This window comes from Dermochelys coriacea, chromosome 15 (genome assembly GCF_009764565.3).
Source record: "Dermochelys coriacea isolate rDerCor1 chromosome 15, rDerCor1.pri.v4, whole genome shotgun sequence".
NCBI lineage: Eukaryota > Metazoa > Chordata > Testudines > Dermochelyidae > Dermochelys > Dermochelys coriacea.
The window spans coordinates 29,843,169-29,864,856 of record NC_050082.1 but is presented as its reverse complement, the minus strand read 5'-3'; the positions used below and the strand labels follow the sequence as shown (position 1 = coordinate 29,864,856).

The 21,688-nt window shown below is 50.0% G+C and overlaps 1 protein-coding gene across 6 annotated transcripts in view; it reads right to left on the bottom strand.

Annotated features, from left to right (window-relative positions):
- The window catches only part of SGSM1 (small G protein signaling modulator 1), a 74,600-nt gene that overhangs the window by 9,312 nt on the left and 43,600 nt on the right, over window positions 1–21,688 (bottom strand). For 3 of the 6 annotated variants that reach the window (XM_043498140.1, XM_043498141.1, XM_038373822.2), the window contains exons 9-21: window positions 20,979–21,103; window positions 19,475–19,513; window positions 17,180–17,247; window positions 15,463–15,626; window positions 14,171–14,300; window positions 11,512–11,650; window positions 11,039–11,103; window positions 10,204–10,349; window positions 8,785–8,913; window positions 8,020–8,202; window positions 3,989–4,060; window positions 1,527–2,114; window positions 1,147–1,271 (exon numbers count right to left, since the gene is read on the bottom strand). In XM_043498140.1, coding sequence (XP_043354075.1) covers window positions 1,147–1,271; window positions 1,527–2,114; window positions 3,989–4,060; window positions 8,020–8,202; window positions 8,785–8,913; window positions 10,204–10,349; window positions 11,039–11,103; window positions 11,512–11,650; window positions 14,171–14,300; window positions 15,463–15,626; window positions 17,180–17,247; window positions 19,475–19,513; window positions 20,979–21,103 — 1,973 coding nt within the window. The remainder of the gene's footprint in view (window positions 1–1,146; window positions 1,272–1,526; window positions 2,115–3,988; window positions 4,061–8,019; window positions 8,203–8,784; window positions 8,914–10,203; window positions 10,350–11,038; window positions 11,104–11,511; window positions 11,651–14,170; window positions 14,301–15,462; window positions 15,627–17,179; window positions 17,248–19,474; window positions 19,514–20,978; window positions 21,104–21,688) is intronic. The other 3 variants (XM_038373823.2, XM_038373825.2, XM_038373826.2) reach the window with 3 other exon arrangements.

The window sequence follows — 21,688 nt, the reverse complement described above, 5'->3', positions numbered from 1 at the left end:
TGAAAAACAGTGAAGAGTTTAACACTAGGATGTAAAAAAAAAAAAAAAAAAAAAGACGCCGCTGCCCTCCAGTCCATTCTCTGGCCCACAAGAAAGCCTATCTGTGCGGACCACCTGCTGCTACTTGCTTCTCCCTCCCTGGCTCAAGGGCTCCTGGAGAGCAATTAGCCTGGCAAAGATTACACTCCATATTTGGTAATAAATCAAAATTCACTACAGAAGGCTGCAAAAACCTATTCATGGCATAAGGAAATCATTACTGAATAACCCTTGTCCATCTTTCCAGATGCCTGCTGCATTGTAGGTCTCATCTCAGCCAAGATCTTCCAGGCCTGCCTGTGAGATTAAGTGACAGCTCTAATGAACTAATTTCTTTTCCTCATATTGTTGAGATGTGTAATGTTAATGCTTCAGTTTTCACTGCCACTCACACAGTTGGGTCAGCAGAGATGGAGCTGTGTGTAATCTGTGAGTATCTACAATGACCTCTCCATGAGATGACTAATCAACAGGAGTCAGAAATCCACCCAGATATTTCTGTCTCTCCAGGTACTCCTACAGCCTTCACCGCTGTACTGTTTGCAATAATATGTACATGTAATGAATGTCTAGTATTTGCACTCCTCATTAGCATTTGAGTTCTTCAGGGTGAATCCTCATTAAAACTCTGCATAACCAGACAAGTGAGTGGGCTGCACCATGTTACCCAAGGGGATGCTGGGCATGGTGAAGCAAGGCCGTGTGGGACCTTGCTGGTACTGAAGAGTGGAGCCCACCTACTCTGAGCCACATGGGAAGCTGGTCCGGGCTGGATTCATACCACAAGACATAACCGTATCACTGCTGGACCTGAGGTGACCAGCAAGAGCTTAAGGCTATTGCCATCGCTTCCTCAGCTACCTGGGGTGGGGTCTCAAAGGCTAGATTCTTGTCGCCACAATTCCCTGTCTTAATACCCTGATTACGAGCCGCAATAGGAGAATGGGGCCTTCTACAGGGAAAAACAATAAAACAGAAAACAAATGGGTTTGGTGCAACACTGGAGCCAGCACTGTTGGCCTGGGGTTTCCTGTCCCATGTACCCTACTCATGAATAGGGCCACCTGTGTGAAAGTCACCTCTTGCCCTCATCCCACAGGCTGGTACCTGCACATGACATTGCGGAGCTTCTCAAGGTTGGCAGGAGTGAAGTACCAGTAATTCCGATCACATCTCTGCACATCTTTCTCAATGCGATGCAGGTTCACGGTGTACATGTCCAGGAGCTCTGGCTACAGAAATACGGACCGAAATAATACAGATTAATTCATCCAAAACCCCCCCAAAGGAATGCTGCAAGGTCAAATAAATCTCTGTGCATTGCACTCTGCTCGGAGGTTTGGTTGTGAAGGAGTTAGCCATCATGCATGCAACTGCAGAATGAACATGGTGAGTCGCACAGAGCAACTGGTGAAATGCATTTGCAAAAGGGACCTACAGATCACTGGGTCCCAGCTCGAGATGGAAATTCCTAAGCAAATACTCACAGAATAGGTGACCCCAGTTGAGGAGACGGGAGAAACTTCATTGTTAGCCAAGTCAGCCACAGCTAGTGAATCTAGCTGTGGATACAAGCTCTCCATCTCTGGTTCCTCCGACAGATTGTCCTCACTCCCCACCAAGCTGCGCTTTTCAGCTTCGCTATCAGCCCAGCTCTCATCCACCACGGAAAGGCCCACCACTTCGTTGTCAGGCAAAACCCCTGCTGTGCTCCCGCCAACTGGAATAAAGACTTCTAAGCTTCCATTGATGGGACATTCACCTTCCAGGCTGTCCAGATCCTCCCCCACCAGCTTATCCTCTGATAGTGTGTTGGTTGAGCTCTGTGGTTTTGGGGCCTCTGCCCCACTGGCTTTCACTCGGTAGTAGGCCCTGGTTTTGCTGGATTCCGTGGCGTTATCGTCAGTGCTGAAGCTCTGCGTTGACGTGCTGTAGAAATTCTGGGAAGAGGGATGACCAGACTCAGGGGAACACGTGCCATTGGCAATCATCCCATTTAGGATTTTGGCTTGTTTGCCATCTTCAAGTTGAGCATCTGCCTCGGTCTGTTCCACATCCTCAACTGATTCAAACACCTGTGCAAACAATGAGCAGAAAGCCCCCTTAGCCCAGGCAAATGCCATTTGCATTCACCATCAGCCTCTAACTCTTTGGCTGGTGACAATACCGTGGGGAGAAAAGTGAAGTTCTGCTTTGAAAAGTGACACCATCCTACCCAGTCACTGTGCTTTCTTTTCAGAGTAGCAGCCGTGTTAGTCTGTATTAGCAAAAAGAAAAGGAGTACTTGTAGCACCTTAGAGACTAACAAATTTATTAGAGCATAAGCTTTCGTGAGCTACAGCTCACTTCATCGGATGCATTTGGTTTTTTCCACCAAATGCATCCGATGAAGTGAGCTGTAGCTCACGAAAGCTTATGCTCTAATAAATTTGTTAGTCTCTAAGATGCCACAAGTACTCCTTTTCTCACTGTGCTTTCTGTACACGTTCAGAGGCAACCAATGAGTAGCTTTCACTGCTTTCAACTCCTGCGAACTCTGCAGCACCAAAACCATCCGAGAGAGAGCTGGGTCCTAGTTTGGCTTGCACATCATCAACAGAATGTAACCATGTTCTGATTGCCAAGTCAGTTACATCCGTGCAACGCCACAAACAGACAACAGACACTGGGGCAGGACAAGTGTAACTGAAGACAGAGTCTTTACAGTGCAGGACAATGGAGGAGCTAGAAAGACCCCAGCATTCCTCTCAGATCCCAGGATGAGCGTACAGGGCTGGCAGCTAGAACAAAGCACAGTGAGTGGGTTGACGTAGTCACTCCCAGACAAGCAAGGGGCTCACAATGCCATTTTATAGTCTCTTTCTGTAGCCATCATGAATTTAACTCCAAGCACAGCCCACAACAAGATGTTCTGATGACTGGAGTTCTGGAAGTGACCTAGACTCATTCATGTCACATTAACAACAGTTTAAGGCCGATGATGTTGCACAACATTCTGCAGCGCATTTATGTTCGAGCCTAGGGGCCGTCACAAGAAGTGGAAAGAAATCTGCTCGAATACTCGGCGGCTTGCTTTGGATGCTCACACACTTTGTACAGAGTTAAGTCAGCGTCAATGCAGACAAGCTGTGCACAACTCCAGTGCATTTGGACCTCCTCTGGGTTATGAGTAAGATATGGAGCCAAATTCAGGCACCACGTAACACCTACTCCAGCTCCATTCGGTTTATAACCACTGCCCTGAGGAAGTTTCACTCCACAGAGAAGGGCCCATGCATCTTGATTCTGGCTCTGTTCTACCTGCAGTATCCATTCACGATGCTCCAATACATTTTCTAGGATTAGCTGAATTTTATTTTGTATGTCATCAAACTGCAGGTCTCTGCCATGGACCTGGCCATGTAAGACGACAAAAACATCACCATGTGTTGTCTCCTCTGAAGCCTCAGCTTCAAACATCCAGCCTCATTCAGTTTCTGGTTATTTACAAAAGGCCCCACCAGTACTCCTTGAAGTGATCGCCTTCTATGCTGTATTTTAATGCAGAAAAACATTGTGTATTTAGCAGGGTTGTAATTTAGATACAAAAACGGCCGTTCATATGTAAAACGACTCATGGCGCCAAAGTGGGAAGCTAATGAGGTCCACGTTGGCACATGCACAAAGTTTGCAGAAAGTGGGGCAGATCTTTCATTCGGAGTCCAGGCAGGAGGTCTGGATGTCAAGTCCTATCGACTGACACACTGTCTTGATCTCCGCAGCCTTCAGAGTAGCATGCAGGCTGCAGGAGTGAGCCACTATGAGCTCAATTAACTGTATTTTGGACACCACTAAGATAAGCATGTTCAAAACTGGTGGATAAAGCTCTGTTTATCAGCCCAAAATGGAGTTACACTGGAGGGTGTGGCAGTACCAAGCAGGCACTAGCCTGCAAAGCTGGATGGGTTACCTGTGTGCTGGAGCTGGAGTCACTCTGCAGCCGGGCATGGCTTTGTCTGCCAGAGCTACAGCTTTGGGAAGACTGCAATAGAGAAGAGTGGAACAGTTCAGTGAAAAAAGCAAAGCAAAGGGTTATACTGTCCCCACCCAGATCCCCAGAGGGAAGCTAACGCAGCATTGTAACCTGCACATCTGCACACAAAAATCAGGGGGGAAACTGCGCCTGATAAATCCTCATATTTAAATCAGGGAAACAACAGATTCACAGGAGAATGGGATGTGTCATACTGGGTCAGGTTATTGGTCCAGAGAGTTTGGCATCCTGCCTCTAGGAGGGACTAGTACTTCTTGTTAGAGGAATTAATCAGGAGAAAGATCTTGGAGTCACCGTGGCTAGTTCTCTGAAGACGTCCATGCAGTGTGCAGCAGCAGTCAAAAAAGCACACGGGATGTTAGGAATCATTAAAAAAGGGATAAAGAATAATACAGAGAATATTTTATTGCCCTTATATAAATCCATCATATGCCCACATCTTGAATACTGTGTACAGATGTGGTCCCCTCATCTCAAAAAAAGATATACTGGCATTAGAAAAGGTTCAGGAAAGGGCAACTAAAATTATTAGGGGTTTGGAACAGGTCCCATATGAGGAGAGATTAAAGAGGCTGGGACTTTTCAGCTTGGAAAAGAGGAGACTAAGGGGGGGATATGATAGAGGTCTATAAAATCATGAGTGGTGTGGAGAAAGCGAGTAAGTTATTTACTTGTTCCCATAATACAAGAACTAGGGGCCACCAAATGAAATTGATAGGCAGCAGGTTTAAAACAAATAAAAGGAAGTTCTTCACACAGTGCACAGTCAACCTGTGGAACTCCTTGCCTGAGGAGGTTGTGAAGGCTAGGACTATAACAGGGTTTAAAAGAGAACTGGATAAATTCATGGAGGTTAAGTCCATTAATGGCTATTAGCCAGGATGGGAAAGGAATGGCGTCCCTAGCCTCTGTTGGTCAGAGGGTGGAGATGGATGGCAGGAGAGAGATCACTTGATCATTACCTGTTAGGTTCACTCCCTCTGGGGCACCTGGCATTGGCCACTGTCAGTAGACAGGATACTGGGCTAGATGGACCTTTCGTCTGACCCAGTATGGCCACTCTTATGTTCTTATGAGCGCTGGCAATTAAGAAAAAAAAATGACCCAAGATGTCCCAGGTGAATTGTTCAACGCTGTACATTTGAGGACGAGATGAGCTGTTTTCTTCTGGCCTTTGGGAAGGTCAAGCTGCGTCCCTGAAGTGCCAGTCTACTAATCCCGATCCTGAGTCAGCAGTGAGCTGATTAACTGCATCTGAGTTTACATAAGTAACCAAACCACAGGCCATAACCCAACCCCCCCCCTCCGCAGCTCTTGGGTTTTTACATGATTGTCATTTCAGAGAGACAATGTCGAGACTGAGAGACTAAAAAAGCGACAGCAGCATTTTCTGACTCCAAGCTGAAGGGTAGTAGGCTGCTTTCCCGCTATGGATCTGTAATGAGCCAGGCAAGGCTTTGCTGCTTCATCTGTTGAACAGCAGTTCACGGTCACTGACGACCAAATGTGGGGAGAACGGTCAACCCAGCTCCTCATCCATCCATAACTCACACTGTTATATTTTTTAGAGTGGAACCAAGGTGCTATTTTCACTACATGTCAAGGTGACATACGCAAGTGGTGTGAAACTTAACAGTATGTAATGCTGCAACGAAGTTTAAAGAAAAAAAAACCTTCAGAGCCAGAACAAGAGCAGGATTTGCAGCCTGTGCCCACCCCGGTGTTATACTTGTTGGCAGGGTCTTCAGCGGGGAGGAGACAGGTGATCCCTTTCTCCATAATCAGGGGACACTCTGCAACAGCAGATTTCAGATTTAAGGTAGGGAAGGGGGTGATCCTCTACACTTACTGGCTCTGTCAGGGCCCCTCACAGGAACAGGGAGATGGGCCAGGTGTAACTAAGCTGCACAATGGAGGCACCACTGAGATAGGAATGATTCACTGAAATGCAGTAAATGCCAAATTCTCAGCCCACTCGCACCTGGCTCAGTGCAAGAGCTGTGTCACCTTAGCTCCTGCAAACAAAGGTATCTGTGCATTCCCTGCAGATCCCCCACTCGTCCACCCACAGCATATGGGTACCCAGCTACCTTCATCTCTATCCCACAGACACACACACACACACACACACACTTTCAGGAGAAAGACAGATAAAGCCTCAGTAGAGCACAGCTGCAGCCCAGACGGCCTGACCCTTAGTTATGCCTTCCTTGATACGGTTTTTGCTTCCAGTGGATGAGGTCAGGTGACTTGGCTAGTTGCTTGTTCTGTCGCACAGAAAACTTTCCCCTTTGCACGGCAGTGCCCTGGTCTGCAGCTGGCACCTTCCCAGCTCCCAAAGTCCTTGTATGGATGACCTGCTCCAGTTTTCCTTCTCCGAGGACAAAGCTGGACTGAAAGCCCTCACACGCATCTGTGTTCAAGGTTACGTTTCCTTTAACAGACATCTGGCGCTTGTTCTCTAGATTTCCTTGCCACATGCCAGTCCCACAACAGCAAGCCCTCTCCAGGTCCACATCTAAACCCAACGGCTTCCTTCCCACCTGCCTGTTCCTGGGGGACCAGTTCATTGCTCAGATGCAGACCGGAATGAAAGGCACTCAGCTGGCAGCAATGAGACAGAAAAGGAGCAGGGATCCAAGGGAAGATTTTATGTCTTCAAAGACCTGTCTGTCAGCTATCTCCATAGCTTCTGACCCCTGCAGGTTCGTACATCCAGCCCATGGGCCTGAATCTCCTCCCTCTTACACCAGTTCAACACAGGTGTCACTCTACTGACTTCACTGAAGTTATTCCTGATTTATACAAATGTGAGTGAAAAGAGAATCTGGCTCTAGGTTACAAAACATCCCTTCCCTTCTCCTCAACCCCAGGAACGTCGGTGTAAACAGGGTGTGAATGGGGCCTGTGCTGTGGGGTGGGTGTTTGTGGTCACACACTATTGAATGCTGGGTGTTGCGTTTTCCCAGATTCATGCTGGGCTCCCTTTCCCTTTTAAGAACAGTTCTCTTGTTACACAGACTCCATGCTTGCGAATGGGAAGTGTTGCCTCAGAGAGGCGCCCAGGGTGGTGTTTAATGTTCCCATGTTACTGGGGTGGGGGGTTGTGTTGTTAAGAGGAACCCTTAGATACTGAAGCCAGTTCTTGTATCTGCAAATGCCACCAGACAGAAGGGTCACACCTGTGTACACCTGAATGAGACTGAACATGGAAATGACCCTGGATGTCTATATCTATGGACTGGTCCACACAGGCATGCTGCAGTCTACACTGATCAGCCACTGACTCAGAAGGGCACAGTTGCCTCCGTTGCCCTGCACCACTGCCCGCCTCCCCTCTCTCTGACACTGCCCCAGACAAGCCCCTCCAGGCACAAGAGCTCCGCAAACCTCCATGCTTTGCTGCAATTGCTCGAGCGGTGGATTCTCCACCTACCAGCACACAAGCCAGCTGAGTTATCCGATTCATCTTCAAACCCACCCTTTAGAGGCCAATTAATTCAGATAGAACCTATTTTAGGACAATATTGTAGTGCTACAAACAGAGCTGGCTAACCAAATCCAGAGACTGGCTGGCTGGCCTGACTGCAGCGCAGGTCTCAGTACTTCCGGGGAGTATGGGGATCCCAGAGGCTGAAGTTCCCATGGGGAAGGAAGAGGCTAGAAGACATGGCTCTATTCCAGGGGCGCAGGCAGCATGGACCCAGGGAGGCAAAGGGGACAGACACACAAGAGAGCAGCAATCACAGCGGTATCTCTCTCTAGCTGGGAAGGGAAACAGTCACTGTGAGCAATGTTTGGGGAGGAGCAGAAATGGGGAGAGGCAAAGAGGGAGGGCAGGAGAGAGAATGGCAAATGGGCCAACACTAAAATACCAGGGAAAAGGAGCCCGCTTCCCCCACAGGGCAGATGGGGGGCCTCACTCGGCAGGCCCACAGCCGGCTCACCTCGTTGCTGACAGTCGAATCTCTGTGCATCATCCTCTGAATGTGGGTGTCTAAGCTCGCCCCAGAAGAGCACTTGGCCAGAGCCACAGCATGGGATTCCTTCTCCCTTTGCCGAACGATGGCCTCGCAGCCCAGCCATTCCGCCATGATCTGTTCGTAGCAGGCCCGGATCTGATAGTCAACCTGCAGCATTCAGAGAGCGAGAACCCACCGGGACAGTCCGAATGGGGGCCTGGATGCCCCTCTGTACAACCCCACCCCAAACATGCTCCCAGACCAGAGCATGCTTCATACCCAGGCTGAGTGCAAGCCTTCAGAGACCTTTACGATGTCTGGTCTGAGCTCCGGTGTGGCACAGGCAGAGAAGCTCACCTAGTCAGGCACCACATGGAGAAACTATGTGCCAGCTTCTTCCCTCCCAGAGAAGCTGCCAAATGGTTGAGCAAAGTGCTCTTGGAAGGGGATCAGCCTCCAGCCAGCCAGCAGCATTTAATCCCTTGCTCATGCTGGTGTCAAGGCACTCAGACCTTTCCCCAGGCACTGCTGAATTGCAGTCAGTGCATGCCCAGCACCAATCTGAGCCTGCCGCCTTCTTGGCCCACCCCTTCCCACCGTCAGCACCCCCCAACCAGAGCCAGTGGCACAAAACTTCAGTCACTGCGGGCTGGGCACAAAAACTGGGGCTCTGTCCAGCTGCCTTCATCCGAAAGCTTCCCAAACACCAGGTGTCTGCCCTGGCAGCAGCCAACCCAGTGGGAGACTGACCTCTCTCCTCTCAGCTTCCATCATCCCAAAGTGATAGTGGCCCAAGAGGAATGGCCAGACGGCTTTCCTGATCTCAGGCTGGATCCCACCGTAGTAGATGAGCCGTAACAACTCCTGCTCCTCGTAACTCTGCAGGGAGAGCTCAGCCAGTTACTAAAAGGCCATGGGCAGGACTGAAACCAATTGGATGGCATTTGCAACAACAATCCCTGCCCTTTTGCAGCACCTGACAGCACCCCAGGATTGCTTGTGCACAACTTTCCCATAGCGTGCACTCCTTCTGGATGCCTGGCTTGGACACCCAGGGCCTGAAGTTTTTCCAAGGTGCTGAGCACCCCCAAACTCTGAACTACAGCGCTCAGCCTGAAACAAAATAGAGGCACCCGAAGCTAGGGGGCATTTGGGAAAACACTGGCCTTGAAGGGCCTTGGTTAAGCCAGGCAGGGCCCCCTGTGCAGTAGCAGCCCTGTTTCAGGGGGAGGAAGATGCGACACAGAAGGGAAAGTGATCTACCAAGGTGATTCTCACACCTTTGCACTGCCAACAATGCAGCTCCATAGCAGCAGCCCCAGGGCAGAGTTCGCACCTGCAGCCACCACATCACTCAACCCTGGTGTGTTAAGAACACTGATGCCCATCTACACTAGTGATCTCACCATTGCTACTCCTGGCCGAGCTGCCCCACTGGCAGTGGTGTAGACAAGTCACAGTAAGTCAGTGCAAGAGCTGGAGACAGGCCAGGGCCCTTAACTCCAAGGTTCCTGCTCTAACAGGTCGAGTAGGTAGGGCTCCTGGGCTCTGGTACAGAATCGTTATGCAGCCTTGGGCATGTCATTTGACCACTGTGCCACTCTTGCAGCATCTGTAAAATGGTGATAATGGTGCTCCCCTTTGGGGGGCTGCGTGCCTGAATCAATTCATCAACATTTGAAAAGTGTTGCAAGACCCTGGGGCATAAAGGGCCATACAGATGCAGAGCACATCATTAATGATGATTGGCCATCAGTGGTGAAATAAACAGAAAATATAATGTAGGGAAATAAAACAGATGTAGAAGTCAAAAAAGAAAAAAAGAAAATGTCAAAAGGGCTTAGGTAGGCATCACGTGTTTTAGCCATTCAATAGCGCTGGGGCAAAGCTGTTACGCTTTTGTCATGCACCCCATGAGTGCTCTTCTGGGGGAACCTGAAGCAACAAACAGCAGACCGGATCTGGATAATCCGGATCCCAGTGGCAGTGGTTCTTGAGCAGTATTACACAAGCAGATACAGCCCCACACTAACACACAGAAGAGTCTCTGCCAGAAGAGCTTGCAATGTTGTCATTAACCATGGATAAAATAACCACAGAGAAGCTCTGTGTTGCAATAATTCTTGCCTAGGCCTTATTCTAGCATCTAACTAGAATGCTGGCCCCTACCGTGCTATCCTGCAGGTACTTTTGCCATATCTCTGCAGTCAGGCCACAGCTGGCATTACATGGTAGGTCAGGAGACACAATGTTGTGGTTAACCAATGCAGACAGGTGGGTTCGCACAGTGGAGAGATGTCGACAGTACGCCAGCCCTGTCAGGTGGAAGCAAGGATTCATTCAGAACAAGGAGCCTGGGCAGCCCCAGAAAACACAGATGGAAGCACAGAAAAGACCTGGAACGTCAGTGAGTCCATCCACCCTGGGCCACTGGCCTCCAGTGCAGATTTGCTAAGACTTTTTTCAGTCTAATGCTACAAGTCACAAACAAGGGGTCTTCCTCCTTTGGGAGACTATTCCCCAGCCAGATACATTTCACTGCCAGGAGGGTTTTGCTGATCATGGGCAAATTGCTGCTACTCTCTTTAGCTCACTGGGCCAAAGCCTGTGATGTGGAGCCCCAGTCACGGACCAAGACCCCATTGTGCTAGGTGCCGTGCAAATACAGAACATCGAGAGTCCCTGCCCCAGAGAACTTACAGTCCACGTTTATATACAGACAGATGGGGGAGTACAAGGAAACCATGAGACAATGTTGGTCAGCATGGTGGGCCATGGTTCTAGCCCATGTGCAGCTTAACCCAAATTCTGGCCTCAAATGTATTCCCCACACTACATGCATGCAGTTGGTTGACAGCACTAGCATCTGCATACAGCATCGGACTGATTCCCTGGGCTGACTTTCCTCTCTGTCACAAGCCCATTGAAGCCACGTGGCTCTAATGGAGAAGAGAATCTGACCGGTGCTATTTCAGAGGTTCAGATGGAGGAAGAGAGCACTCACAGCCATAGAAAGCCCGGGAGAGGATCTGGTATTTCATGTTGTCACACAGGAGCTTTAGTGGGGTTCTGCCAAGAGAGAAGAAAACCAATCAAACAGATACAAGAGAGAAATGGCCCCCATCGCTGCCCCTGCCATCATGCAGTGCCCTGGCCCACCCCACAGCGCCAACTGCTCAGGTGCCCCCCGTACAAACACCTGGAAATCAGCCTCTCCTCAGTAATTCCACCACAGAGCAGCCTGAGCAGTAGCTGAGACGGGGGGGGGGGAAAAACATGCCCTAGAGTCTGACCTATCCCTTACTTAGAAAAGGTTTTCAATTGAAGAACCAGGAAAACAGGTGCCAAGATCTCCCCCAGCGTTGGCTGTCAGTCACACTGACGCACTCTGGGGATCTCAGCTTGGCTCCGGTGCCTCCATTCCTGCTGTTGGAATAGGCAGACCAGCCACATCAACACGGCCTCCATTGGTTGTACCTTTCGTGGTTGCAGCCGTTGGATGGGCCACCATCGGAGGAGCTGTTCTGGGAGCACGAGGAGCAGGAGGACTTGCGGGTGCTAGGTTGCCACATGGAAGGCAGGCTGCTGCCTGGTGTGTCTATCAGCTCCTGGGGCACTGTGAGAGGGCAGGAAAAGACATCATTGAGCAATTGCAATAGGAGATAGATGGCTCACACACCAGATGAAAGAGGAAAATTCTGATTAGAGAGATCAATAACCCATGGTCTTCCCAAGCAGATTGTATTAAACCACATGGGTCTGCTGCCAGCCAATCACACTGCTGAGTATGACGCACTCGCAGGAAAGGAAAGATCCAAGGTAAAAGTAAGAAACGTCACCCAGTTAAAGCTCTGGTGCATTCAGTCACCTTGCTTGGGACGGATGAATGCCGGAAAAGACCCAGGTAGCAAGCAAGCATCCCTCAGTCTGTGAGATGGCTCATCACACACAGGATTACACCTAGAAATCAGTCCTTCAGGACAAGAGCAATAAGGGTCACGGCTCCAGGATACGCTGGCAGAGGGAGAGCAGGATGGAATTCACCCATCCCTGGCACACAGAAATCTCCCCCCACCAAGTCCCAGGGAACAAATAAAAAAGGGGAAGATATTAGAGTCATGACTGAAGAAGAAACAGTTTGATTCAGATGCTGCAAAAGGTTAACCAGGGCAGCGCAGGCAGGCTGCTCCCAGGATGTTGTCATTTGCTAAATCTCAGGGTGGGCTTTGAATGGTCGCTTGCAATGGTTTGGGTTTGAGACTGAGCAAAATTTAGTCTCCTGCATGTTCCCAAGTACCAGGCCAAGCAGAGGCTAGCACGAGCTTCCTGTTCAGAGAGCCCCACACAGTCTGGACAGCCTCCCAGCAGCTCTGCTGCTGCTCTAGCAGGACCATGCCCTGATACTCCTCTGCCAATTCTAGCCAGGGCCTCTTTTGAATGGTAAGAGGCGATAATCCAGTTCATTTCCACGTAGGAGCTAAGAGAGGGTTGGAAATCAGGCCTCCAGATGGCAGAGATTTGTGCACGCCCCCTCGGCATCTCCTAGCCTTCCCTGCTTGTCATTCTTGAGCAGCTGCTGGTGTTGGAGATGGGCACCAGACGAAGGGATACTAGGCATGCCTCACCAAGGCCTTCTCCCTTCTCATAACTCAATGCAGGAAAACTGTAACCCAGGCAGGTCTGCTGAGCCCAGCACGCGGGGATCCACAAGCGACAACATGGCCCTGGCAGCAAAGCAATGAAAGCAACCCGGGTGACAGCAACATTACGCTGATGCAGTTCGGCCCCTGGCACAGTGAGGGATCTGGCCAGGAGGCTCAGAGAGTGTTTGGGGATCACCACAATCTTGCTTGTAGCAGGAGTGCTCGGGGTCATCTCCCTCCCAGTGGCGACGGAGATTGCAGGGGAGACAAGGAAAGGACGAGAATGACTGGTTACAGGAACTAAAGATGTGGAGACAGGGCAAAGGCACAAATGAATGAGAGGAGGAAGAATCCATGCAGGAGTCAGAGCCCATGGGGAAAGTCCTATATCATGTGAGAGAGGAAGATACCCCTGCCAGAGGAGCAGTCAGTCATTCATTCAACAGAGAACTCTGCCCCACTAGGGAACTGTACAGGAGGGTTCAGAACAAAGGGAGTCTCTGCTGTTTATTCTACTTTTTGGCTATGTCTACATTAGCACTTTTGTCGGTCAGGGGTGTGGAAAAAAAAACCATCCCCCTGACCGACAAAAACGCCATTGTGGACAGCGCTATGTCAGCGGGAGACGCTCTCTGGCCAACACAGCTCCTGCCGCTCATCGGGGGTGGTTTAATTACGCCAGCGGGAGCGCTCTCTTCCCCCAGCACAGGGCAGCTGCATGGGAGACCTTACAGCGGCACAACTGCGGCAGTCCAGCCGGGCCGCTGTACGGTCCACAGAGTAGACAGAGCCTTAGAGTTCTTCTGTGCTTGAGTCACACACAAGTTACTGGGCAAGATACAGGAGTAGCTGAGTGAAACTCTCTGCCCTCCATCATACAGGAGGTCAAAGGAGATGATCCATTTGACCCATTTCTGTGTCAACCCAATAGGATCATCCCCACTTGCTCCGGGGAGTAGTGGGTGGGGCAAAGCCAGCTATGCCAATGTGAATTTTCTCCTCTTGTGCTGCTGGAGTAGCACAAAAGGGACTTAGGTTGGGCCCAGGATCTGGCCCACTGGGGTTAGTGAAATGTTTCCTGATTTGCACCAGTGCGAGAGGAGAAATGAACAGGATTCCCAATTAACACATTCGTGGGCACTAGCTTTGAGAGAGAGCGGGCAGAGAGAGTGCTCAGAAAGGCCCATGAACATAGCAAGAGCAGGCTCTTGGTCAGAGTCTGAGCAATATTTGGGAAGACTCTTTGCAACATTCACGGAGCTCTCTTGTACAGAAGCCTGGGACCTTTCTCCAGCTACGAGAGCAAAGGGTTCCTTGCTGCCCTCTCGACTGAGCAACAGTAAATCCCAGTGCTGTTGAAAAGGGAATTCTCTCACACAAATCCTGTCCTGGAACAGTTTTCGGCAGGAACTTAGGCCGTGTGTTTCCAGCAGCGCTGGTGTCGGGCTATTCCCACTCCAGCGACATTGCATGTCATTGCTGAGTGCACCTACCAAACTCTGACTGCATGCCAGGGTATATTATCCGGAAAACGTAGTCCGTAGCTTCATCATCTTCCTTATCAGATGCGGACTCGGAAGAGCCCTGGGGACTTCGCTTTCTCAGCTTTGGAAACACCTTCCCCTACATAAATAAGAACTCCTGTTTACAAAGCCAGGCCATATGTTTACATTCAGGGCAACCTCAAATGCCACTTGGCCACTGAAAATGTCTAATGCAAGAATACACACGCCCTCCCACTGAACTAGGAGCTCACACATCTTCAGTATTCGCTTGGCTGGAAGATCCCAGTGCTTTTGATTACATTCCCACAGAGAGAAAAGTTTACCCCCCGAGGTAGGAGCTATGATATGCTCTTGTACCAGAGTCTCCGAAACAGCAGAACCCCAGCCACCGTAACTTGCATAGAGATGGGGTTCACAGACCTGCAGATGCCAACACGCAATGTGGCCAGACTCCTCGCTCGAGACAGGGCAGCGCATGCTAAGACCACTTGCTAGGTCTGTTGTGTGAAGGCAAGAGCAGCTGCGACCTGCTTTATGTTACGCAAGTTAGATGTGACCCTGTGGCTGCAGGAAAACTGCCCAGTGGCCTAAAACAACGGGCAGAGCCTGGTCACTCCCATCTTACACGAGTTTATTAAGTAAGGGGGACATGCATCCCTGTCCAGAAGGGCAGCTCAAGGTAACAAGTCCCACTTAAACCCTCCAGGCTGAAGTGGTGCCCAGGTCTGATGCTGCCCTTCTGGTCCAGGAGTGCATTTTATTTAATTCAGGATACTGACAACTGCATGGATAGGAGTTTTTACCTGAAATAAAGCGACCCCTGTTGTATTCAACAAGCTCCTGTGCGACCGTTCTTTCTTGGTATCTGTGGTTGCTGGACAATGTGCATGCGAGAGATCAGGCATTTGCCTGCACTACAGTTAGCCCGGACTGTGGCCCAGGAATAAGTGTCTATTAGCAGGATACATTTATAAAGGGGATGCACCGAGATGCAAGGTTTGATTTTTCGTAGGCTGCAGGCTCCCCTCTACTGCATGGCCTTCCTTTCAACAGGGGGTGCAGATCATGTCATCACCCGCAACTCCTGTCCAGTGCTGGGCTCCTGGTGTGCTTGACTCCAGAGGCATTCACACCCTGGGATTTTTCAACTCTAGCTGCCACTAAGTCCAGGCAGGTACCACTCTGCAGCACCAGCACCAGCCAGGAGCCCAAGTCGGCGAGGGGCGAGAGCAGTTACTGAGCCTCTGCATTCCAACCCACACTTCAGTCAAGGTTCCTACCTTCCCCCTCTGTGACCAAAGAGGTGGGTCCAGCTGTCCATGAGGAAGGAGACCATTTTCTAGGCAGGACAAAAACTGTAGCAGGTGCCCTCCTTTGGGGAACCTGAGCGGAGGCCTCTGAATCCCGTCTTGACTCACCAAAACGACGGTCCCACCGCTGTCTACTATTAGCAACAGAAACGAAGGCAGAGAAGATACACAATACAGAAGTTAGGGAAGCAGGTGCCAGAGGTAACCCTACCAATCTGAAACCCAGGGCACAGCACGATGGAGCCATCCAGAGATGCTTCCAGGGGAGAAAAATACATACAGAAAATGTACATGCAGCTCCAGGCCATGAGTTATCTGAACTTTCCTCCCACAGGTGGGAATCCATCCCAGGAAGAAGGCCTCAGCACCACTAGAGCCCCACTTAAACCCACAGCCTCTGCACTAGGGGGAAATTCACCCCTACTGAAGGCATGGAAAACTGCCTGGAACCACAAATGCCATGGGGCTGGTGTGTGTATTACTGCACCTGGAGAGGTCAGTAGGGATGGTTAATGACCCCAATGAAAAATCAGCTGAGCCGAGATTAACATGAATTCAGACAAAATTCCAGCTGTGCAGGCCTGGGCTTTGTGGTTATAAACTTGGCCTGAAATACTAGCAGTGAGTTTGTTTCTGTTCCCCTGCGTAGGTCTCCGTCCCTAATGAACGTAATGCTGCGATTAATGAAACCTTCTGTAGGAAAGGTGATCTCTAGCATAAAAGCGTTATTGCTGTTAGCACTAGGGTTTTTAGTATGCTGATTATTGTGGCTGTTTCATGGCCACCACATGGAGTGCTGTATAAAACCAGTGAGACAAGCACAGGCCAGCCAATCATGCCTCTCAGCAATGGTAGACCAAAGGAGTCACCCAACGCAGTCAGCCCATGTTGCGTTCACTTGAGAAGAGGAGGGGAAACTTCTCAGACAATACACATTTCTAGAGAAGGTCTTAAAGCACTTTACTGCTTAAATATAAACGGCATCACTGTCATGCAGACACCTCTATGTTCAACAGCGGCAGCCAAATGGTTTACTGCACCCTGCATAACAGGGATGAGGGGGCAAATTTTGCCACTGGAGCAAAACATACATTTACATTTGTTATGACAGTGCTTGGCAGCCCCAACTGGGCTTGGGACCCCATTGTGTTGTGCCCTGGTGAGACACAGTGCAAGGACAGGCCCTGCCCCAAAGCCTGCACATTCGGAAGAGACAGAGAGACAAAGGGAATATTACTCACATTTTACTGATGAGAACTGACTGACACCCGGGAAGTCTATGGCAGAGCCAGCAACAGAACCCAAGTCTCCTGCCCATTGCCTTAGCCACAAGGGCTCTTCCCTCTCTAGTTACACTAGAACCAAGGGCTCCAATCCCGGAACCGCACCCTTCAAAGTGCCAGAGTCTTTGCTGTCCAAGCATAGCGGGCAGGCCCTGCTATTATGGTCCCCCCGGAAGAGCTATGTAACAGCAATCACACAGAGCTCAGTTCATCTACCTTGGGAGCGTGAAGGGGCGAGTCAAGCAAGCTGGGATTTGAACCAGTGGTTCCACAGAAACTAGGTATTTCAAGACTTGTCCTGGGCTGTCTCTGCCATCGTCCCAGTCTCCAGGTACCCGCTGCAGCCCTCCGTGAGCAGATGGCACAAGCTGCCCTGGAGATAAAGCAATGCCCACCTCCCTTACCCTGCTGGTGACAGTGCAGGTAGACAATCTCCTCCAGGCGGATGGTCATGGCATAGTCCCAGTACACACTGGAAAGAAAGAGAAGAGATGCCCCGGTCACTCAGCAGAGTCCTACGCCCCCAGGCTTTCAACTGTCAGAGAAGCACCTCCAGCCACGCAACCCGACAGCACCTTCAAAGCCAGCCAATGGCAGGAGTCCGGGCCCAATCCTCTGTGGGTGTAGATGGCCCAGACCCAGTGGAAGCTGCATCTATTTACATCAGCTGAGGATCTTGCCCAGTGGATCACCAGAACCCCTCTGACCCAGCAGGAGCTACGGAGGGATATGGGGGATGTAAGCAACAGCAAGGTCCTGGCAGCAAGGTACCTGCCGTGAGAACAGCTTGGGGCAGTGTGAACGTCCCTGCAGAAATGCCCAGGGCCACTTCTCTGTCCTTCCGAAAGCAGTTCAACAAGACTGAGCTGTGTTAAACCCAGGTCTGCTCGACTGGGGCCATCGCTGCCTCAGCATCCTTCCCTGTGCATGGTCGCACGCGTCGACCACATGTGCGGGGAATGCACACTGCACTGTCGGGAGCTCCAGAGCAACTGCCTGGCACAGACCCTTTCTCTGGAAGCTAGCCACCCCATAGCGGGAAACTAGTAGCGGTGTGCTAGCCAGTGCATGTAGGTTATGCCCCACACATTGATAGGTACAATGGGCATGGAATTAGTGGGGGGGGTGAGGGAGGGGAGTAATCATGCTAAATTATACTCAGCTTCTTCTTGTTCACTTATGCTAAGGCATATATCCCATGATGCATTGGGGCACAGAGAGCTCAGCATTTGGTTTAGGCAAATAGAAAAAGTGTCCCGAGCTAAATGGACGCACACAAAGGTACAACGTGGTATAGTGGAAGCTGCATGAATCCTTTGCGTTCAGCTGTAACTCCATGCCCCCTAACATTTGGAATTTAATATCCCAAATGAAAGATGGGAAAGCATATAGAGGCATCCAGGACAAAGCTGGCGCAAGCTGGACAGTTAAACCTCAAGTGCTGTGACCAGTGTAAACAGCTACGCTCCAACAGACGCCCAGCTTAAGGGGGCGTTTGGGCAGCACCCCTTCTGCGCAAGACAAACGGAGCACACCATGAGAATTTGCCTCCTGGGAAAGAATGGTGCTGTATTAAATCTCTTTCCTGCACTGTGCTGCTTTGTATTCAGACAATCAATTTGGCTGAGCTTGGTTATTTGGCCTCTTGAATATTTTCAAGAGTGAACCATGAGGTTGTCAAACCATCGGCTACACCTTTTCATCAGTAGGCCAAAGGGGCTGAGAATGGAGAGGAAGGGAAATGGTTTCTCATTTTTACTCTTGTTCTTAGTGGCAGAACCCCTTCGATCACACCAGACACGTCACGGAGAACACAGCTTGACAAAGCCTGAACACTGCTTTCTGCCAGCTGGGCAGTTTGAATTTGGTTCTTGAACAGAAGAAGCCAAAATCCAACTCCTGCAGAGCAGGACGTTCCTTCTCTGACTCAGGAGTTGCAAACCCCTGAAACCTCCTCTCCCCTCTGCTGGGGAACCTTCACCTCCATACAGAAGGCAGCACGAAGCCAGGGCACTGCTTACATCCCAATTAAGCCTAATAGGATCTGAGGTGCACCAAACCAGGGCACTGCTTATATCCCAATTAAGCCTAAAAGGATCTTAGAGGTGTCAAGGCCCCTGCTGCCCATCTGGGCAGGGCAACTTTCACCAGGCTTTCTGCGCAGCTGTGTTCTCCTTTTTTACTTCTGTAATGACACTTCTTGAAAGTGGCTGAACAATTTTTCATTTTAAATTTTCTTTACTGTTGCTTTTAAAGACACAAAGAACGAATGTCAAGTCGAGCCCTGCCAGCCGCAGTCCTCAGCCTGATCTGAGGGGAGCAGGGTCGTGGGACAGCTGATTGACAGGGCAGAGCCTGGCACAGAGAGGAAATGGACATGGAAGAAGAAGAAAAAAACAAACAAACAAAAAAACAAAACTGATGGGTCTCAAAGAAACATTTAATTTTCTTCTCTCAAAGACAATGCCTCAGAGAAGGCAGTTTCATTTCCACGGAGAACCTGGCAGGATGAAATCTCTCTCCAGTTGTTTAAGTTAAAGTCCAGGTTTTCAGCAGCAATAGCTGTCATTTAGAAAAGCAGTGCTTAAAAACAACAAAACCAGGCATTACAGCAACCCAGTGAAAGGCCCAGAGAAAGACAAAGGGGTGTGGGTGTATGTGTGCAACTGCAAAACCACCCCAGAAGGAGGCATACTTACTTTGTGCTTTGACCTCTTTCTCTCTGTCTTGCCTGGACACTGGGAAATTTTAGAAATTAGCCTGAGGACCAAGTCAAGAACTCAGCAAAGCAATACAGAGATGAAAAGAGAATTACAGCAGGGAGCCAGTCATCCCCGCCAGCAGCACAGAGAGAGCCCCCCCAAGAGCACAGGGGGCGAGAGGGGAGATGCAAGGAACAAAGGCAAAAAAGAGACAAGTATAGAGAATAGACAAAAATGAAAATGAGTTACATAGACAAAGATGTTTATCTCAGTTTAGGGGGCACAGTGCTCAGTTATTTCCATCCCTGGGTTTCCTATACTATTTATTTAGATGGTCACTGCTATGTTTCAGGAGAACTGATCTACTGCTGAAAAGCACTTGGGAATTTTGTTAATGGTTATTATTCAATCTGAACTGTTACGCTCATGTCAATAATGAGCTGCTGGAAGGAGCTTTTCTGAGCTACCCATGACCTGTAAAGGCCTGGCACAGTTTGTTAACCTTAGTGTGTAAAACGGAGTGCTGCAGTCAAGAAAAACGTCACCAATGCACATGGCAGATTCCAGTATCCACTTCATCAGGGAATGCTACCCTGAGGGGAGCTCGGACCCCATGAAAGGAGATGTGCCAGAGACTTCCTGGAGTGCACTAGGGACTTTGCTATTGATTTCCTGTGGCGGTACTCAGATACAACAGGGGTGGGCAGCAAGATAAGAGCAAGAGAAGGAAGAGCTACCTGCCTCAGAGCCATGTCATCCCCTTGTCCCCAAAACACCTCAACCAACCACTCCTGTCACTTCACAAGCCCATTGCCCAGCGTTATTCTGGAAGCTGCTCACATCTTTTCTCCTTGCATGTGGACTTCCCTGTTTATTGCTTCGTGACTCTCTAGATCACTCAGCAGTGTTGTTAACCCCTCAAAATACTGTGAAGAGCACACCAGGTCTCTCCAAGGGAAATCACTCAGAGGGCAAGAAAGCAAATCACCCTTCAGCATAAACAGCCTCTCCAATTCGATTGGCTGAACGCAGCCCTCAGATGGATTCCTTAGCAATGTCTCCTCTGTTCCCACAGCCCCTTCCTGCTCTCGTCCCCAAAGGCCTATTGCGTGCTCTCTCTCTCTCTCTCTCTCTCTCTCTCTCTCTCTCTGTTCTCAACTCCTGCATAGTTGTTCTGTTCTGCTCAGGTGAGCGTTTCCAGAATAGGCTGGGTAAAAACTGGCACCCACACAGAACACTGAATTGGATTCCCAAGGAGGTTCAGACAAGAGCTTTTCCCTGTTTACATTGTACCTCTCAGAAGGCCAGAGTGAATTCAGGTATCAGCTAAACATCTGGGACCTGATCCAAAGCCCATGGAGATCAGTGGAAGGATCCCCACTGACTGCAACAGTTGTTTCATCAGGCCTTTTAGAAGCACTTAACGTGATGTTTTTGCCTTGAATGGTTCATTTCCCTCTTGTTCTCTGGTCGACAGGATTGTGCATATAGAGCAAATCACCTTTTCTCATAGTCCAGATCGCCCACAGAACCATTCATTAGCTGGTTGGGGGTCCATTTCAATGTCATGATGTCTGCAGTCTGATGAAGGGACAAGTACCCTGGTATCGCTTCCATGTCGTCTCTCTTTACAAAGAGAAGAGAGAGAAATTACATTACGGGTCCGCAAAACCAGCATGGACTACATCACAGGGCCTGGCTCTTGGGATCAGTGAGGCTCCACAGTCTGCTGAAAGTACTGCTTGACCAATACCGCAATGACCACCACGCACCCTGGCACAGCTCTGCCAGGGCCCTGCGCACTTCCTGATCCAAGCACCAGGAAGGGGGATGTAAAACCATTCATGCAGTACTGATCTTCTGCCAAGAAACATCACCACAAACGTGGGCTGGTCGGAGGGCAGATCCTCAGCTGGGAGAAACTGTCACTGCTACAGTGAAGCAGTTTTATCTCACTCCCCTTACAACCAAAAAAGGCCTGAAAGGCAGACCCCTGAGCTGGAGGAGACATTTGTGCTAAAGAAGCGAGCCCCACACCCTGCCCTAGTTCCTGCCCTAGTTCCACAACACTAGGGCTTGGTTGTCCAGACCCAAGCATGCTCCCTGAAATCCCTGCTCACACAGCCACCCCGGACCATGGCTTTGATCCTCCAAGGGGTTAGGATGGCATGGAAGGGCAGGGCCGAAACTCCACAGGGCCAGCGCTTCAGA